General features: G+C 37.2%; 2 protein-coding genes across 4 annotated transcripts in view; both read right to left on the bottom strand.

The window, feature by feature from the left end:
- Window positions 1–21,894, bottom strand: part of LOC114464078 (hydroperoxide isomerase ALOXE3-like) — a 1,091,527-nt gene that overhangs the window by 785,280 nt on the left and 284,353 nt on the right. The window lies entirely within an intron of this gene.
- cntn3b (contactin 3b) overlaps window positions 7,007–21,894 on the bottom strand; it is a 128,074-nt gene continuing 113,186 nt past the window's right edge. Inside the window, exons 23-24 of one of the 2 annotated variants that reach the window (XR_003674144.1) lie at window positions 17,509–20,146; window positions 7,007–7,017 (exon numbers count right to left, since the gene is read on the bottom strand). Coding sequence is in view for 1 of the 2 variants with exons in the window: in XM_028448130.1 (XP_028303931.1) it covers window positions 20,055–20,146 (92 nt within the window). In the remaining variant the exon portion in view is untranslated. Of the gene's footprint in view, window positions 7,018–16,473; window positions 20,147–21,894 lie in introns of those variants that run through there. The other variant, XM_028448130.1, reaches the window with a different exon arrangement.

Genomic DNA, 21,894 nt, shown 5'->3' with positions numbered 1-21,894 from the left:
TGTTCACGTGATATTACTGGCCCATTTAGTTAGCAAAAAGCACTTCAGAAAAATGTATTCAGTGACGTCTTTGTCTCTCTCTTACTGCCGGAACAACAGGGACCTTATGATTTACAAATTAAACACTAGGTACAACTATTAACATATATTTTATAAACCTGTTCTACAGCAGCAGCTGCAACGAAACAGAAAAAAAACGTACCTATCTCCGATGGATTGAATCTTTTACTGACAACAACCCTCATCTAGTTCACTTCCACCAATAGGAATGGCACTGCGCAATGAAAACCCTTCACCTGCACAAGTTAGGCACTAAACAGAACAAAAGCAATCCGGTGTCATTTTGTCAATGGCACCTGTGACAATCACAAATTCTACTTGGAAAAAAAATAGAGTTTTACAGACTACACATCAGAGAAAATCCTTGACACAAATAGGGATAAAGGAATAGGTTGGCATTCAAACAGAGACTGAGGAGATGAGAGAAGCCTGTGAGAAGCAGGTAATTGTAAACAACAAATAACATGAGAGCAGATTCCAAAAAAAAAAAAAAAGACACAACAAAGATTGTTTACATTTTCCTGACAAGAATCTCTTGTGGCCTTGCAGATAGCAAGCTATTACAAGGCTGCACAAATCTCTCAAAGAATAGACAAAGCGGGAACAAAGTGAACCCTGAGGCATTTAGGACCACTTCCTGCATTATTTCCCAAATGTTACCTTGTTGGAAAGAAAAACTCTTAAACCTGCTCATTTCACTACACTCAACATTTAAGTGGCCATTTCATTATTTTGTAGGGGTTATGAATAATGGGTTATTGGAATAAGAATATTAATTATGCTTAATAATATTGCTTTAATATGCTGGGGTGCCACCTTAGAAGAGGAACGATGTCTAAATTATGTAGACTAGACCCATTAGTATTGATTCGAAAAGCCAACTCTACACCTTAATAAACACAGCTTTAATAATTCAAAGGAGCCAAATATTGCAATTTAACCTCTTATTTTTCATAATTAAATAATAAACAAAAAGTTGCATAGAAGTAGCTAAACAACGGTTTACACGAAAGGATCCAATCCAGCCAACAAATAAATGTCTCACTGAGTGAGGTGACATCACAAGGAATAAGGGGAACAAACTAGAATAGAAAATGTGTCAATGTGTCAAGCAACTAACTGTCCTTGTCTGGCAAAGAAACACAAAGCAAGATAACTTGATTTAAAGTTTTTTTCTTGAAGACATTTCAACACATCTCACCCCAGAAACTAACATGGCTGAGGACATTCTTTAAATATAAGTGCACAATTGCACCCTGTCCTTGGTAAGAGGGCATGGAAAGTATTCCAATAAAAAAATAATAAAATATTTATAAAAATGTAAGAAAAATAACACAATTCACATCCTCATTTTTAACCGATTTCCATAATTGGTGGTTGCCGGTTTCACTAACACTGTTACATTTCTATATACATATATAAATAGGAAAAACGATAATACTTCATTACCATCATTGCAAGCGTAACTGTAAACCAGTATTACTCTACTGTTCTTATATCAGATATCAACATCATAACCTAATTGTAAACCTAAAACCAAATTAGGAAAAAAGTGCCTATTTCAAATGTAAATAAAAAGATCAAGCAATACGAACATATTTTGACAGAATATCAAAGTATATAAACCTTAAAAGGAGAATGATAAAACAAAAGGCTGAGTATAAACGTACGTAAACCCAGTAATCCTATACTGTTACTGTTTGCATGCTGTTGTGTGGGGTTGTCTTTGTCAATTTTAATCAGCTGTGAGATGTTTTCATAGTTTATAGCTGCACAGCACATTTACAGTTTTAATTAAGGCTCGGTAGACATATGTATGAGGAAAGGGAAGGATAGAGAGATGGCTCTTTTCAATAGCGACAGCCTACGTCTCATTTGTAGGCTTTTTAAATAACTTGAATGTTGATTCTTATTAAACCTATTTTCCATGCCATTATTGCACAATCATAAAAGCCACTTTACCTTACCTTATTTGACCCTTTAAGACTGACAGAAATGGCCAGCGGTTGGGAAGTAACTCAGAAATCCTCTGTCAGACGACTGTCCATCAGCTATGCACACTTGAGCAGTTTCCTCCTTGGAGAAGTCTTGAGTTCATCCTCTAAAGCTCAGTGGGATCAAAGAGGTGAATGAGAGGTTGTTTTTACCGGAGCCTGCTATTAGACGATGCTCCAGTGTAATGTCTGGTTGAGCCTAGTCTCACAATGAGCCTTAGCTATCGTCTCTGGCTTTTACATTTAGATTTAGTTTGCTCCATTATTAGTCATGTGAATAAAGTGTAGGCAAATTTCAAAATTTAAAACCAGTCAGTGTTGATTTTTCTTCTTGTAATTGCTTTGTCCGTTCACTTCTTGTTCCACTTGGTGTGTTTCACTCAACTAAGCTCGTCTTTTGTGTTTTGACCACAAGAAAAGGATATCCATTGAACACATTTCATTAGTAGCTTAACAGAATGAGATTTTCTTTTTGAACTTCCTTAGTAATCAAGAATCTTATTACAATGAGAGAAAATTATTACTTTTCTCTACTTTTCGACCTTCCTGACATTGAACCTGAGTTCGTACAGATTTTTTAAACAAAGTGTGGCCAGCTACAGCACTTCTTTTAAGAAAAACAAAGTAATAAATGCATTTGCACATTTAAGGAGTGAGAAAATGTGTTTAATTCTACATCACAATAATTGTATAGTAATGTTTTTGGAATATTGATGATTATATTAGTAATCTTCGTTAAAGGTTTAGTACATTAAACCTTAATTGGCCCTGAAAAGTACAATGGATTGGTATCACCATCAGGAGTCCTCATATATATGTTTTACATATAACAGCAGAGGTAACAAGTAACAAAGTAAAAATACTTTGTGTAGCCCATCTAACACCTAATTATGTAGAAAGGGGCCCTGAGTTCTTCATCCTTTTTCTTAAGTACAATTACTCAGATTAACTAAAAATATATATATTATTTATTTTTGGGTTACAAAAAGAAACTTCAACTCTGATTAAACCTTTTTCTTAAGTACAAAATGACAAAACACACTCAAACAACACTCAAAATAGACCCATTAAACAATCTAAGCCGGCAAACTAACTAAAGAAAACCCGTTGCAGACTCGTTCCGATGCTTGTCTGCTGTGGCCGAGATCCAACACTTATTGATCGCAAAATAAAATATTAAAACAAGTGTCTGGAAGTACGTTAAACATGTTTATCATCGTGCCAGGATAGCAGGGTGGTCTAAGGCGCTGCAGTCACCGCTAACGGGGTTTCGCTAACGTGGGTTTGAATCCCACATTTGACAAATGTTTTTCATTTTAACATATTTAACACAGCAAATTACAAATACATATCGGACAAAAACAAACATTTCAGGGTTAGGGATAGAGTTAGGGTTAATTTTAGAGTTACGGTTAGGTTTAGGGATAGAGTTACAGTTAGGACTAAAATAAAAGGGTTAGCGGGTAGCTAAAACCAAATATGAGCCTAAATGCAAACGACGGAACATTAGGTCACATGGTGCACGTATCACTTGACCTAAACTGGCAAATGAGGGGTGCTGCGTATCCATAGAGTGGCAGTATGCTATGTTTAATGTAGTGTTGCCACGGCCAATATTGAGTGAGTACCTACCTGGTTCCAGTTATAAAATCATGTCACCCATCCGTAGGCCTCTCAGGACCAGGTTAACCACAGGTTAACCCCCCCCCATGTACCAGTTTTCTACAAGTTCTTAAAAATGTTAAACTCAAAGCTGTTGTTTTATTAAGCATTTGCACTATTTTTTTCTTGACACATTATATTTACACATTTTATTTATTATGGGTGCTAATTTCTTCAGGCGTTCAAAGGTAACAAATGTAACTTTTTTTTCCATGTACCAGTATTCTACAAGTTCTTAAAAAAGATAAAGGATTTGCTGGTTTAAAAACCCTGTCTTTTTATTGAAAGGACATTTGTTTTACTTTTTACTTAATTTAATTTAATAGCATGTACTTTTTTATTTTTGCTCATGTAAGGGAGCAACTTCAATACTTTTACTTTCGTCATTTTTTATTCAAGTATCTATAGTTTTACTTGGGGACTGAAGACTAGTACTCTTGCCACCTCTGCATAACAGAAATATAGCCACTTGTCAAATGTATGTTTTAAAATGAAATTTGGTGTTTATTTTTAGTGCAAATCACTATTTTAACTGAAACCATTTTGATTAATATAATGTAATCTTGTTCGTGTTTGTAGTTATATAACATATTCAAGAGTTCTATATGTAGTCACTTCCTGCTGGTCTCCTTTGACACAACAGACTCAGTAAAGCTGAGTGTTGGAACAAAGAAACCATTGACAAATAAAGTCTGAATAAAGTCTCAATAATTATATGCTTGACAAAATGATTATTATCCCTTTCTTCACATTAAGGAACGCCGATAAAAGCTTTTCTCTGCTGGTGGCCTCCTTCACTTACCAGAATGAGAGATGGAGCCTGTCACTGATTGTTGCTTTTTGTGTTATTTTCTAGGCTCACTGGGCCAGTACCAGTTCATCAATAAATCTAAGAGATTCATTTCAAAACCTCCATCCTGTGTTTCTTTCTCTTCCTAATATGTAATCACTTACTTAACATCTTGAAAAAAACCAACTAAGTGGTGAATTCATCGTTAATAATAATGAAACCTTTATTATCATTGTAGTGAAATTCTTCTTTGCCTTTTCCCTGAGGGGTAGCAGTGGACTGCCAATTGCAGGTGTCCGGGGAGCAGTTGAGTTTGAACCGGTAACCCTCCGATTACTAGGTTGCTTCCCTAACCACTAAAAAATGCTTGCTTAACCTCTTGATGCAAGTCTATGTGAAAAGGAATCAAAGCACAAGGGAACTATTTGAAATTGGCAATAAAAAAATAAATTTAAAAAAATCGCTTCACATATCTGTTACGTCCTTAAAACTCCTGAACAGGAAAAACATATCTTATGACACCGACATAAAAAGTTGCCAGCTAAAAATAAATAACATTATTTGAAATAAGAAACAACTGGGCAAACTGCAGCCTTCAGGACTGATGCTTCCCAAAAAGTTGAAAATTACCAAAGTAACACAGTAAACTGGACTACTCATACAGTAGACATCAACTTAAAGAGTAACTAAACACGTGCTTTCTGCTAACCTGCTACTACGAGAGAAATTCAAAAAATGCCTTGATTATGGACATTACCGCTGTAGCAGAGACAGACGTAATGCACACAATGATGTGTCACATAGCAAGTTTACAGCTGAGATTTGTCACTACAACCACGGGCACACACAATCATGACGTGAAGCTCACACACAGCCCTAGTCTCCCACCACCTCACACACATAGCAATAAGAAGTACACACACATCTGCGCGCACACAGTTACAGACAGGAATATACACGATATGCCTGTAAATACACACATAGCTTGATGAACCCTCTGATAAGACCAGAATTTGCTCTTTATAGAGGCACAGTGTCCAAAATATCACAGTATCTACAGTAGGCTGTTTCACATGGAACACAGTGGACTTCCTCATTATGGCTGTCAATCAATGCTCACTGAGGGCTTTGATTGGAGGAACCCTCCTACCTCCTCTCAGCTTTTTATAGGAGGGGCGGGGTTATCCAAACAGACACAGGGGAATCCAAATAATCTGTCTCAGCCCTTTTAACCCTAGAGGCCAGTAAATGACATTTTACAACCAAATACGCAAAATTAAAATACTTTTACTAAAATGTGAAGAGTGGGACTAGGATTATTAAACAGCACTACTTAATATCGAATACATATTTATTCAGCAGATAAAAAGTGGGTTTGGGGTTTAGTTACTCTTTAGGGACCATAAACAAAGGTCAAAGAAACCACATGAAGTGCTGGACCTCACAGCTTCAGTAGGTGCAGGGCTAGACCTGCTAACGCAGAAGCAACTTGCAAAAGAGAGAGAGCATCAGTGGAATACAAAAATGTGGTTACATATCTGATTGATGATGATGGGCGTAAAAACAATTCTTTCAAAAGTGTTGCTAAAAGTTGCTGCAAGCAAAAACCTGCAAAGAATATATAATATTTTTTAGTGCAGTCATGGAGCTTCTTCTCTGTGATCAGTTTATTTTAAAACCGCATTATGGTCCGGATACAAGTTCACACCTGACCAAACGAGCCGCACATTTCAGGAAATCAAACCCTTGTACACTGAAAATTAGCTACACAACACTGCAATGAACACACCCTATACTCACACCTCTATATTGCATCCCTTTTTAATCAGCCTGGCTGATTCTCTTTTACCTGCAAAACCTAAAAACAGCAGAGTCAGCATTTACACGTTGCTACGCACCTTTTTTCATTCCTTTTTCCCATTTATAATCACAAAGTGTTTTTCTTTTTTTGTTTTTCCAAATGTGTACTTCCACCATTTAAAACATGCATTTTAGATGCGTTGAAGTCAATACAATGGCTGTCGAAAAAAGAATGTGTGTTTTATTTCCTGCGATTCACTGATGTATAAGGATGAAAAGGACAACTTAATGCTTTCTCAGTTAAATTAGAATGGATTCCAATGACTCCAACTGTATTAAGTCCAACTTGCATTATTCATTTAGATGAAAAGAGTTAGTTTAAAAGCTTGAATCAGTAAACAAAATAAATAGGAATTTTTAAAAATATATTCAAATAAAAGGAAGGTCAGTCCTTAGAAAAAAAACAAAAAAAAAAAAACACACGCATTTATGAGGTAGGCTATTTGCAATGTAAAGATGTTTTTGTGGCATTTACATCTATGAATGCTGCATATTACAAGTTCATCTGTTGACACTGTAATTATACATTCATGTTAACACACTAAGCTTGGGGCATATTTTAAAGTATATAGCCTTATGCTGTGTTCTCAAACCTCTCCATGAGAACAGATGTACTAATTAAAAGCAGAATATGGCTTCATGTTTTAAAATCTCTTGGCTCTTTCTCTTTAGTATGGAAATAACTGAGCTCTCATTAGATTTTTTCCTAATGGAAACAGTTTTGTGAAACATAAAAAGTTTTATGGTTTCCTTGTCATCATATTTCCTAAATAATGTCCCCAAATGAGGTATGCTATTGGTTTTTAAGGGCTGCAGCAGGCCCCAGGAAGATAAACCATTGCGCTCATTACAGCATTCATTACAACATGATACTGTGCGGAGATCAATTAAGTGCATAATGGATTGCATGTCTTCATATATACTGTAAGAACTAAACACAGGGGGTCAACAAGGAGTGAAGCCAAATGAGCACCTTCTGCGATGCAAATCCCCTGGCTTACTAGGAGACGACCTCTTAGTCACAAAAGCAGAAACAACACACACACAAACAGGCACACACACACACACACACACGCACACACGCACACACACACACACACACACACACACACACACACACAGACACACGCACACACACACACAGACCTAATGATGGGTAAAACACAGTGGAAAAAGCAGTGCAAAGCTGTTCTTTGATAAATCGGGTGATTATATTTTGAAACACTTCTTTGCTCTACAAACTAATGCAGCATTCACTAATCCCGTATAGATCTCGCTGACTTAAAAGGCCTCCTTCGCCACAATGTGCGAATCCCGCAAGCAGCAGCAGATTTTAGCGGTCCCTGCTTTAGATTATGCAGAATAATGCTTCTAGTTAAATCAAGTGTGACTTTGATGTCAGCATCTATGTGAAAGTTAATACTTTTCATTTACACATCAGATTTCTCTTGATAGCGATATAGACCTGCCTGTGTGCTGGCTATGAATTATTCACCAGATATCTTTGTACATCCAAAAGTTTTTTTACATCTCAACCATAGAGTGCTTAAGACTTAAGAATCCGTTGTCAAACTGATGGGAAGACGGAATTAGATAGAAACACTTACAATGATAAAAGACATAGAATAATCTTTGGTATTACTCATTCTATTTCCTAGTTGTTACTCATCATTTTCTTATTTGATCTCTCCATCTATAGAATCATCATCAAACTCTTGCTATATCTATAGTCAACTAAAGGATGACTCTCATGAGGTGATTTTAACATTTCTTGTAAAGAAGATAAAATACGTTATTGAAATAAACAAACTTTTTTGTTCAAAATTGTAAAACATTTTGACAATTATTTAACAAAATATCCAAAGACTGTTTTTAGTCCTTAAAACACAGTAAACCATCATGCCTGGTGAACATTGTGTCATTAACTCACTCAGTGCCATTGACGAGATAGCGTTTTTTCACGGGGATTACGAGGAAACACCCTGGTGGAGGTCCCTCATCAATATCTAAGCTGTGGGGTGTTGTAGTGACCAACTGTGCCCTGAAGATGGCAGCAGTGCACCTTTAGCTGAGAGATTAGCCACTGATGCTACCCAGCAAAGGAGGAAGAAGCAGGAACGAGTGAGATTATGGTGCTACAGAGTGATATTGTGACATATCCAGCAGCTCACAGCTCCACATACTAACACAGAACATGTATAGTCATGAGTAGATTACTGATAATGTTGCAATGGTGAGATAAAACCATCAACTAACAGGGCCAAACGGGTCATTGCTGCATTTGGATGAGAGATCATCCATGCTCAGCAGAGCTAAGAGGGGGAGGAAAGGAGGAAAGTGCAGTGACACTCTGCATGTCCGGAAGGAAGAGGAAGTTGCGTGTGTGCAGTCTGACGGGAGAGAAACTTGGAGGAATGCCAAAATACAGAAAGAAATCCATTCAACTCTGACCCAGATAGGAAAATAATAATGATTTTGGCATCAAAAGCCCGGTGTCAGTGTTTTTTTTTTGTTCTTTTGTTTTATATAAGGAAACAATGTTCAGATGTTAGAGTTGTCACTAAACCGAAAAAAAAAAATAGCTTTAAAGTCACTGACAGGGTTGTTTTTAGAAAAAGGCTGTTTTCTCAGCTTTTTACATCTCAACCAGAAGGTCGTCTTCTGATCGAGAGGTTGGGGGTTCGATCCCAGTACCTGACTATGTCGAAGTGTCCTTGGGCAAGACACTGAACCCTAAGTTGCTCCCAATGGTCGACTAGCGCCTTGCATGGCAGTTCTGTCCCATTGGTGTGTGAATGCGAGTGATTGGGTGAATGAGCTGATATGTAAAGCGCTTTGGGACTGCTTCAGTGTGGTTATAAGGCACTATATAAATCTAGTCCATTTACCATTTACCATTTTTGCTCTGAAACTGAAGATTTGTGTAAAACTTGCTCTATTCAATGGCTGATTACAAAAGAACGAAACGAGCCAGGAACAAATTCTTTTTTTGATGAAAGTAGAGACTTCAGTCTTTCAGAATCTGGTGTCAGATTTCAGATAGTCATAGTAGAAAATATTCTGTGGATCTTTAAATCAGTAAAAATGCTCAAAAATGGCTGGCACTGAGGGGGGTAGAAATTCTGAAAATGGCTGGCACTGAATGAGTTAAGAACTGTACTAACAGTACTTATGCATTTTGGAACAGGAAATTGGAAAAATGTGATTTACATGGCCGTAATTACGATACTTGGAGATAAGCAGCTGTTTATATTGGACAATTTCAACACAGAAAAAATCATCAGATGTGGCCAAAAAAGGTAATTAAATGTATGATCTGTGTTGGTGTAGCATAGGTGCTTACCAGCTGTACCACTGTAGGCTGCAAATCAAGCACTGTCATTGCCCCAGTTGACCCATGGTGACAGATTCGTGTGATTAAAAACCAGGTGTGCACACTCACAAGGTGGAGGGGCTTCCACCTGGGTCTTCCCCTGCATAGCTGGAGGGAGGGAGGTAGCTCACATGGCAGTTTGGCAGAACAGTTATGTTGCCATAGAAATCAGTGTGTGTGCACAGAAATTGTCGTAAATGATTCATAAGGGCCAGCCATAGTCAGTTAAAGATGCAGTATGTACTTTTTAAAAATTTTTTTAATTGTTTCTTTTTTGCGTCATTTTGTCAAAAATTCAGAATAATTTTTAGGCATATTGTAATTCAAAGTGTTCTGAGTGGACATCCAGGAGCGGGACGCTAGATTTCAATCAATCAGAGATATTTCTACAATAGATTGCTCCATGAGCTGTTTTTGGCATTAGTATCGGCTGCTCGACTGAAGCCAATGTGCGATCACATACCATCAATAGTAAAAGTTCAATGGCGGACGTTCCAGCAGAAGTCTCCATCACAGCGTAAAGCGCAAAGTTTACGTGGCAAAGCAAATGGAAAAAGGAAGACCAATGTGCAAAAACAACAGACTAAAGGCACAAATATGTTCGGGCGGAACGGACTTGGTGGACTCAAAGCAGACCGCGCACAGTCAAACCCTTATACTGAGTCAAAGGTAGAGTGATAACAGACGGGATAAATCGCTTGTAAACCTAAGAGAAGAACATCCGAGGTGGAGAGAACATGCACAATTAATTTCTGTCTGGACATGGAGTGGAGTGTTTGTATGTCTGTCTGTCGGTATCACTGCAACAACTTGTGTGTGAGCTTTGTGGCAGAGGAGAGGCTGTCCTCAAATTAGAAAGTGATGCATGTTTTCATGTCTCTAAAATATCAGAAAACTCTCCAATAACACAAGAAGTAGAGTGGGACAAAAAAAGTGTTAGGGGGAAAATAGGTTATGCAGTTGAGATTACATCAATTTTTTTAAATTTTTTTTAAAGCTAGACATGGCTGGGATGGGAACACTTCTAGTTAAAGTTTGAATTTTTCTTTTTAAAGAAATAGCTGTCTGTATTATTAATGCGGTAGGTAACCATAATTGTACTATTTCATTTTGAATTATAATTCTGTTATTTGCATTACCTTACTTTATGATAATATTTGCAACATACATTAAAAACTTTAGACCCTGCTAAAGACTCAAGATTCTCTCATAATAATGGGAACCTAATCAGCATATTTTTAGTCTTTAATGTGTCTGAAACATTACTTTCAACAATGCCTTCCCCTTTACAGACCTGTCCTGATGAAGGTCACAATTATTCTCTGGTATTTTTAGAATACCAAGCTCCATACCTTACCATGACCTTTTAAGTTGTGAATGTCATGGCTGAAGATTTCCAATGTAGAGATATTGACTGCCAATCAAGAGGTTCGTCGTTCAATCTCTGTCTGGAGACACTCAACCCTCAGTAGCCCCTGATGGATGGATGGCTGGTGAGTTGCATGTCAGTGAGTGTGTATATGAACAGGTGAATCAAATTAACAATGTTCTGGCAGTTTACGATGACACATACAGTATAGGTTAATCAAATGAATCACAAGGGGTTCCTTTGTGTTTCCCTGTGGATGACAGCTAAAATAAGGAGTTATCTTATAGCAAAGCACATTTACATTTACATCTCCTAGATATAAATGAGCAGTAATCGAGACCTAAGTGGTTTGTCATGTTTCTCAGATGGTTCCCCTGAGAAATAAGTCTCAAATAAGATATCAAAATGTGTCTAAAATTCAACACAGGGGAACTCGTACTTTTGTAATTTGTACCTTTTGTCAATTTCTTTTTTTTTTTTTAATACATTTTTTTGTTCAAAAATGTCCCTCTTTTCAGCTTTTCTCCCCTTAAACTTTGAACATCAGCTGTTCAGCCATTCTTCAACCAATTTCAACCATTCAAATTTTCAAAATATTCAGTTGTCTGTTGTTTTTTAACTGTTATCTACCATAGTAACAGTTGATGTGATGATGTCCCTGTAAAGTCATCATGGTAATGGCTACAACGGCAATGGTTACCTCTGCAACCATAACCATGGCATAGCAACGGTTGCCAAGCAACGGTGTCCAGGATGCTGGCTCCCGATTGGCTCCTGCTGGGTCCTTTGATCCTTGTCACCAGCATATCAGGAACTAGCAGAGATTAATGCTGACTCCACATGTAAGAGAAGTTTGGTTTAGGGGTTCGGTTCTTTTTTTTCTCCATCAGACAAATAGGGGTGCATTTCAGCTATGCATCCTCACTTGCATTTTCTTCCTGATGCAAAATATACAAATTAATGTTGTATTAAAAATTCAGGTAGCACTTTAGTTTAGGCACACCCATTAACCATTAATTAGTTGCTTATTTGCATGGAAATTAGTAACATATTGACTCTTAATTAAGTCATTAATAAGTACTTATTAATGCATTATTTTGCATGGCCTTATTATACAACCAGTAAGCCATTAACTAAGAGTTTTCCCTCAATAACCTCAGAATTATTCCTTATTAGTAGTAAGGAAGTTGTTGTATATAAATTATGATCTCAACATGCTAGTGTTAGGGTTAGGGTTAACGTTAACCCTAATCCTAATCCTAATCCTAATCCTAATCCTAATCCTAATCCTAATCCTAACCCTAGCATGTAACCCTAACCAATTACAGGGTTAGGGTTAAGATTAACCCAAATCTTAACCCTAACCCTAACGCTGTTTGGACTGTGAGACTGCCATTAAGTGTATAATAAGGCATTAATAAGTACTTAATAAGGCATTAATAGGTACTTAATAAGGCATTAATAAGTACTTAATAAGGCATTAATAGGCACTTAATAAGGCATTAATAGGTACTTAATAATGACTAATTAAGAGCCAATATGTTACTAATGCTAATTAATGGTTAATAGGTGTTCCCTAAACTAAAGTGTTACCAAATTTGAATAAAGATAATTATTTCTTCCCATATAATATCACACTTAATACATTTCTGTAATAGGCTGTGAGCAAGGTATTAGCCTTCCTCTGCTTAACGGCCACTTTGCGTCTGATCACTTTAACGTTACGTTTTACAACCCACAGCATTGGCCGTAGGCGATCTACTTTTTCAATGGTCACTGTTATGTCACTTTATCCTGGTACCCATTATTGTTTCTTTTGAAAAAGTCTTATTATTGCAGTTATAATTCTTTATTTGGAGAGATTTGTTACTTTCTTTGTCAATCCGCTTCCACTTGCCAACACAAGCATCCCACACACAAACAAAAAAATCATACGTTGTATAATTGTATTAAACAAAGCATTCTCCTCAATGTGTATTATGTCATTTGTCTTCAAAATATACCTATTCATGACGAAAAATGTGTTACTAGTTGTAAGTAATATAAGTCATTTTACTGTAATTTGTAGTTTAACAACTTATTTTTGACTGACCACAACAAAACCAGGACCATTTTGAGTTATTTACAGACTCAGAAAGTGTGGTTTCTGTGCTTTTAAATGATGTCATACATGTGGAAATTAAATATTTGGAGGCCTGACATATTATATGGCAATCTAAATGTTGGCACTCTCCCCAAGGTAGTTTAGTGAGATATCAGTCCTGAACGTTTCTGAACGATTCTCAAGGTTTGACAGAGGAGCAGGTGTTTTGGTCAATAACTAGTGATTTTATATTTATTTATCGTTCTTTCTCACTTTAGTTCTTTCAGATCATGATCTATGCATTTATGAGATCATAGCCTCTATTAAATCTTAGTCGACCTTCAGGATAAAGGCTAAGAACAGCTTTTGTGCGTTTTTGACTACTATGTCATGCTTCATGAGAATGGGGTCATATGTGATTGATCTCAACCTATTATGACCCATACATAGCGTGGAGGTTTGCACATAAATACTTGAGTTGAAGTTAATTATTGTCATTGCAATAGCTTCTGTTATGTCCAGCTCCTTCACGGTGAGTCCAAAGCATTTCTTATCTTCCTTATTTTAATTAATTAAATTAATTATTATTTTCAGTTAATGTCAAGTGGAACCTAGGAATGTTTTCCATGGTAATGCGGTCCCTCTGGTCAATTTATTCAGCTCTGTCTAATTCTGATTCAAAAGCGAGCTCAAGGGAATCGTGTTTGCATTTATCCTTCATGAGCAGGTATTGATACGTCTGCATATTTTTGTGTGTGCAATGTGTCTGGATTTATGGCTACACCATTTTCCACACGTCTTTTTACATTAGGCCACTAGCCCCTTACTTCTTTGATAGTGTATAAAAAGATTGTCCTCTTTTAATGGTAAGTGCACATTACATGTTGAACAAAACAAGCAGTAAGCGTACAGATGCACTTGGATAAAATTGCCTATTGAGAATCAGGGACAGATTTTTGTGCAATCGGTGATAGAATCCACCGCAAAGAGGCTAAATTATAAAGTGTGCTTTTGAAAGGTCCGAGCCTTGGTAGAAGCAATAACAAAAAATACACCACTTTCTGGAATAAACGTTTTTAATAAGTTATGGTTTTAGAAAAAAAAAAAATCCAACACAAATTCACAAACAATGATTAACATGCACAGTTTTAGTATACAAGACAATCCAGTCACTTTTCAATATGAAAATCTCCTTCTACATGTCAGTATCTCACAGAGATAAATGATTAATACACCAGTATTAAGGTCAGAGAACACACTATAAAAAAAGCATTAAGGTTGCCTATGATAGCCAAGTTTAAAAAACTATATGCAAGCTATTTACACTGCACTGAGGGCACTCCTTTCAAATCACAGAAACATACCTAACTAAACTGGCCTAATATAAAGATATGTTGCGCACTCAATACTAGCTTAATGACTTCAATCAACAATATTGTTTAACCTCTCTTTAGATTGTACTGGAAAATGCATAAAGCACAAAGCAAAAAACAACACAGTAGTTGGAGGAGCACACAAAGAGGTTAGAAACATTAAACTCAACTACGACTAATGTAACTAGGATGGAAACTGCAAAATATGGCTCACAGTTACAGTGTGAGTTGCCCTACTTTGCCCAAAACCGGGTGTTCTGGTTTGTTATTTGAATATAAAACTAAATATTAACACAACCTGGATTAATACACACCATTTGGGGGCCCAGTCACACCAGACAATAGCACAATGGCTGTAGTGCTAGTAGCAAGCAAGCTAAATAAAAACAAAACAGTTAAGTTAAATACACAGGTGTTGGTCATATAATCAAAATGTCATGAAAAAGTTGATTTATTTCAGTAATTCCATTCAAAAAGTGAAACTTTTATAATGTATACATTAATTTCACACAGACTGACATATTTCAAGTGTTTATTTCTTTTAATGTTGATGATTATAATTGACAACTAATGAAAACCCCAAAATGAGTATCTCAGAAAATTAGAAAATTGTGGAGAGGTCCAATATTGAAGACACCTGGTGCCCCACTTTAATCAGCTAATTTTCTCAAAAAACTTGCAAATGCCTTTAAATGGTCTCCAGTCTAGTTCTGTAGTCTACACAATAATATCGAAAACTGCTGACCTGACAGTTGTCCAAAAGACGACCATTAACACCTTGCACAAGGAGGGCACAACACAAAAGGTCATCGCTAAAGAGGCTGGCTGTTCACAGAGCTCTGTGTCCAAGCACATTAATAGAGAGGCAAAGGGAAGGAAAAGATGTGGTAGAAAAACTTGTACAAGCAATAGGGATAACCAGACCCTGGAGAGGATTGTGAAACAAAACCCATTCTGTGAAATGCAAAGAGTGAACTGCAGCTGGAGTCAGTGCTCCAAGAACTACCAGGCACAGACGTATGCAAGACATGGGTTTCAGCTGTCGCATTCCTTGTGTCAAGCCCCTCTTGAACAAGAGACAGCGTCAGAAGCGCCTGGCCTGGGCTAAAGACAAAAAGGACTGGACTGCTGCTGAGTGGTCCAAAGTGATGTTCTCAGATGTAAGTAAATGTTGCATGTCCTTTGGAAATCAAGGTCCCAGAGTCTAGAGGAAGATAGGAGAGGCACAGAATCCATGTTGCTTGAGGTTGAGTGTGAAGTTTCCACAGTCAGTGATGGTCTGGGGTGCCATGTCATGTGCTGGTGTTGGTCCACTGAGTTTCCGTAGGTCCAAGGTCAACGCAGCCATCTACCAAGAAGTTTTAGAGCACTTCATGCTTCCTGATGCTGACCAACTTTATGGAGATGCAGATTTAATTTTCCAACAGGACTCGGCACCTGCACACAGTACCAAAGCTACCAGTACCTGGTTTAAGAAACATGGTATCCGTGTTCTTGGTTGGCCAGAAAACTCGCCTGACTTTAAGCTCTTAGAAAATCTATGGGGTATTGTGAAGAGGAAGATGTGAGACACCAAACCCAACAATGTAGAGGAGCTGAAGGCCACTATCAGAGCAACCTGGGCTCTCACAACACCTGAGCAGTGTCACAGACTGATAGACTCCATGTCACGCCACATTACTGCAGTAACTCAGGCAAAAGGAGCCCCAACTAAGTATTGAGTGCCGTACATGCTCATATGTTTCATATTTATACTTTTCAGTTGGCAAACATTTCTAGAAATCTTTTTTTTTTGTATCTTAGGTAATATTCTAATTTTCTGAGATACTGAATTTGGGATTTTCATTAGTTGTCAGTTATAATCATCAAAATGAAAAGAAATAAACATTTGAAATATATCAGTCTGTGTGTAATGAATGAATATAATATACACGTTTCACTTTTTGAATGGAATTACTGAAATAAATCAACTTTTTCATGATGTTCTAATTATATGACCAGCACCTGCATATGATCCAATATAGAAAGTACACTTGTGGAGTTAACAGTAATTTTTATTTCATAACATGTCTGTTTAAAAGAGACACTTGTGGGCTGATTTACTAAGATATCAAATAAATGGTGCAAAATCTATTGCTTATTTAAATACTTTGGATGCACTATTTCCTTAAACTGCTGCAGGGTACACATGCAGACGTGGCTGAGACCACCCTATTTGAGTGGGATGAAGCGCAGGATTAAAATTGAAGCCGTCAAATTGAAGGTGATCGGGAAATAAAGCAGCAGGTGCAGTTCTCTCACGTTTTTACAGGCGCAAACCATTAGTAAATCAGCCCCTTACTCTTTGGGGATGTGCTGTGATTTAGTAGTTGCTACTTCTGTAACATACTTTGTCATTTACTAGCATGAGCGCTTACTGCTTTTCTGTTTAATAGAGTGATTCCCTAAGTATCGTATCCTACCAGGGTTGGGGTCAATTACATTTTTCAGTTGCAATTACGTTTTCAATTATCCATGTTTATTACAATTCAGTTACGATTGCAGTGACCAGCATTTTTCCCCAATTACAAATACATTATGATTATCTGTCATCCCCTGGAAGTAAATTACAATTACAGTACAATATCAATTACTAAAGTTGAATTACAATTATTCACAATTACTAAGAATGAAATAAATTACCCCTTAAAACTTAACCTTCATCTTGTGTTAGCATCTTTTGTTAACGTGTCAGTTTTGACCCGTCTTACATAAAAAAATACACAAAAATATATTATCAATCATCTAATTGGTTTTTCATCCCAAGTTTTGCGTTACATTAAATTGACATATTTTATGAAATGTTTAATACCTCTTACAAATACAAAGTAAATTGCCTAAACTCAATTACAACGCTAAAGACTCACCTGTTTAGAAAGTCGTGTGGTACATAGTTCTGTGGCACTGTATTTTTTTATTGTGTACAGTTGTGTACAATTAGCTTTAGCGCTTTATAAGTAAAACTTGATTTGATTTGAATTATGATTACAACACCAACAAATTTTTAAAATAACAGTTACGATTATAATGATGTCATATTACAATTATAATTGACCCCAACCCTGTATCCTACATCCTATTTCAAGCCAAGACAATCTGAAAATAGATCATATTATAAAGCTCTTTAACTCTCTGATTATATGGGTGTTTTTTTATCCACTGAAAATCAAAAACCATTAAGAAACGTCTTTACAGTAACAGCTAAAAACTAGGGAAACAAAAGCTTCTTAAAGCTCAATATGTTCATATACTGGTGTGACTGGGCTTTTCTCTTCTCAGAAGCAACGCTACAGTTGTACCACACCCAGAGCACAACTGCCCATTAACATTTTTTTTTTAATAAAGTATAAAATAATTAACCACCTAATCCATTTCAGGCCACAGCGCCAATTAAAAATGCACAATCTACAACTACAATACAAAATACCAATGTCAGAACAGCAGAGTTTGAGAAAAACTGAGCAAATACAATAAAATTGGTTTTAAAATCACATCACACACTCAGAACAAATCAAAGGTCTTCCAAGTCATCTGTTGGGGATGAAAGAAGTGAAGGACATCAGAAACATCACTGACTGTAACACAACAGAACATGTGCAATAAGAAGTCGACCATCAGTCAATCAAGCAGCTAAATTGTGACAGCTGTAATAATGGGGTAGGAAAATCAATATCCCATTGACTGGTCTGCAGCAGTCTAATCAACGAGCAAAGGGTTTTATGGAACCAGTCAAGGAGCAGATAGAACAGCCTGATTATGTTGGCTGTTTGGACTTTTTACGAGCCCTCTGGGGTCTGCACACCTGTTCAGACAGCTGAGTAAGGACATCCAGTCACCTTGCATTTATTCCTTGTGCTTTCATTTGACTTTGAGGATGCAGAGGCATGTAAGGAGGAGGGGCAAGAAGTGCAAAACGCAGACCATAACAGAAATATTCTTGCTAAAAACCCCACACATCCCCATGTTTGGCAAAGGCACAGTAATTAGTAGCAGTTCGGTTGACTGTATCCTTCATTTTGAACATTGACGCGACCAAAGAACTCAAACTTGGGCTCCTAACTTAGGTCACTTTGACGGGCACTTTCTCATGATGACTGGGCATAGAAAGTAGCTTTTTGTTCTTTTGTTGTTGTTCAGTCTGGTATGTGTCCAACAGATGGGGATGAGGTGTTGGTAAAACAACAGCCTTTTGCTTCATTTCCAGTCAGGGCTCTTTCACTATGGTATTTTTCCTTAATAGCTCATAAATTATGCCACGGAGGGAGACGTACATTAATAATACCACTGACCCATAAATACTGGAATTGAAATTTTCCAACATACATCTCCATCCTCTATTGAAGCTTCAAAACCTTTTTGTCCCAGATGCTCTGGTCTCACAATGAAAATTTAATCACAAAATGTTTTCCAGTAATAGGTTTCCTCTACATTCAAAGCTTCCAGTATTTGTAATTTCTTCTTCTTCTTCCAAATAAAAAAAGCAAACAAGGCCAGAGCTGCCACATGAATCTTTGTAGAAGGGAAAGCATAAAATGGGTTTGAAATTTAGTGAAGGCACTGTTATCTTATAGTTGTGCACTCTGCCGCCTGGTCAACATGGGTGTAGATGATTTGTATGTTCTGAGATTTGAGAAACGTGTCTAGAACAGGTATTTTTTGAAAATAGGAGTGGCGGTACACATGGGATACACTTGACATGGTAATACTGCAGCTAGCTTTCTCTCTCCAATCCAAGCTTTTTTCACTACAGAGAAATTGTGGCGTGTGATGTACATGTATTATTTAGAGGAGCATGAGATAGAGGACAAAATGCCAACATCTATCAAGGTATTGCAGAGAAGGAAGGGGTTGCAGCTTCTGGGAGCCCTGTAGGTCTAAAGCAGACTTAATAGTATTGCAGGGCAGGGAAGTGAATAGGTTTCAGGCACAGCTTTTCTCAATTTGATATGCTAAGTAAGTTTTCCAACTCTGAATCCTGCAATTGATGTTTCTTTTGGCTAAAGCTACACAAATAGTGGCAAAAGTGATTATCAGTTGTGGGAATATGTGGAATGATTTTTATCCTAAAAACATATTTTTTGCCAAGTATTTTAAAGAAAATGTAAACCTACCTACTTTGGTATGGGCTAACATGTTAGAGAGGTGGATGTTAAGGCATTATTCTCTTGACAAATAAGAAAATAAGTCATGAAGAACTTTAAAAATGAAACCTAAATCCCAGTGGCACTTACGAGGAGAGAGGGAGTACTTCATTTAACATGCAGGCCAATCCTCCATCTTATTGTTGGTAAAAGCAAATAGTTGTGATCCCTATAGGAGCCCGTGCTTTAAAGTCCTTTCCTGTGCTGTAGCCTTGTGCCAGTGCAGGGTTAATGGACAGCATGACCGAGGGAAATGAGAGGATGTTCAGGTGGAGAGAAGGCAAGACGCTTTATGGGCCGAGGTTAGACATCACCAGACAGAGCAGAGCATCACACCGATTAGGGTGGCACGAAGGGACAAGGGAAGGAGGTTGCTGGCTCCAGAACCCCGTGCCCCCATGCCTGTAGAAAAAGTCAAGAAACAGAGTAGGTTGTGAGACAATGGCAGTGTTGGGGCCAATTTAAATTGTAATCATGGAATTGATAATTAATTACAATTAAGTCATAATTAGTGAGGATGCAGGAGGCATTCAGGACTGAATCATAACATAACCTAACCACTAGAATGGACATGGGCTTGTCTGTGAACGGTCACATTTACAGACCTTGGAGTCGCTATTAGCTTACCAATAAACAGGAAGAGATATGTCACCTTTACAATAAGTATTGACCAGGCCACTGGGAGTGAGACCCAAGGCCAAGGGGGATGACTTGTAAGTAATGTATCATGTTTTTCTGCAGTCAGTGCCTTCTCCTCACCCTTCTCTCTCTTCTCTGTTTCAGGTGAAGCTGATCATGGCAGTTCCTGATCTGTGGTTCACGGCTCAACTACTCAGGAACACTCTGATGTTCTATCTCTCTATCCTGTTCTGTTGGTCCTTCTGTCCACTAACCCCAACCAGTCGAAGCAGATGGCTGCCACCTCTGAACCTGGTTCTGCTGGAGATTTCTTCCTGTTAAAAGGAAATTGTTTCTTCCCACTGTCGCTAAATGCTTGAATCCTCACTATTGTTATCCTTGAACTTTATTCTGGTTATTATTCTTCCGTCTTACTCCTACAACTCTCACAATTTTAAACCGATTGTTAGTTTGGTGTCAAACTGTTCAGATATTTTCGGGCCATTCAGCTATGTATTAGCTTTTTTCTAACTTTTCAACTTTTTCAACTATTTAACTTTACATGTTCCCATCCACATTTTCAACATTTTAAACCTTCAACTCTGAACTTCAGCTGTTCAGCCATTCTTCAACTGATTTCAAGCATTCAACCTTTAACATGTTTAGTTTGTTCACTTTCAGCTATTACCTTCAACACATTTAAACTCATTTCAGCCAATTTTAAATTATTTCAACTTTTTAAACCCATCATATTGCTAATATTCAGCTAATGCTAGGATAGTACTAATGCTAGGTTAGTGCTAATGCTACATTCATGCTATTGCTAGGATATTGCTAATGCTAGGCTAATGCTATTGCTAACGCTATTGCTAGCGTAAGATAATGCTGTTAGGCTAATGCTAATGCAAGGTTGGTGCTAATGCAAGGCTAATGCTATTGTTAGGCTATTGCTAATGCTAGGCCAATTATATTGCTCGCTATTGCTAATGCTAGGATAATGCTAACACTAGGCTGATACTAAGCTAATGCTTGGTTAATGCTAATACAAGGCTAATATTAATGCAAGCTAATGCAGTGCCACGCAGGAAAGCACCTGCATCCTTACTTGCATTTTTTTCAGGAAATGCAAAATATTTTTGGCTGTCGTAATCTTAATCAAATTGTAATTGAGTTCAGATAATTGACTTTGTAATTGTAATCGGCATACCTGTGAGATAATCTTCACACCCCTACACAAGTGGTAAGGGTTAGAAGGGTTAGAAGAGTTAGGCATTAGTGGGTTAAAGTTAGAATATAATAGAATGTATTTAAATAGGCATGATACAAAGAGTAGCAATACTGTGAATGTAATCAATGTTTTGTACAGAGAGTTTATAGCTATTGCTAAATTCAATATCTTGTCCCTTTTTGGGCTTTTACATAAGACATTATAATCAATGCACTAAAATGTAAATACAAATAAAAAGCTCTTGCATACAAAAACAAAAGCACATGCAATTGTCACAACAGGCCTATAAATGATGAGCATACAT

The sequence above is a fragment of the Gouania willdenowi genome, chromosome 5 (assembly GCF_900634775.1).
Source record: "Gouania willdenowi chromosome 5, fGouWil2.1, whole genome shotgun sequence".
Lineage (NCBI taxonomy): Eukaryota > Metazoa > Chordata > Actinopteri > Blenniiformes > Gobiesocidae > Gouania > Gouania willdenowi.
The sequence above is the reverse complement of the archived record's forward strand: the minus strand, read 5'-3'. Positions and strand labels throughout refer to the sequence as shown.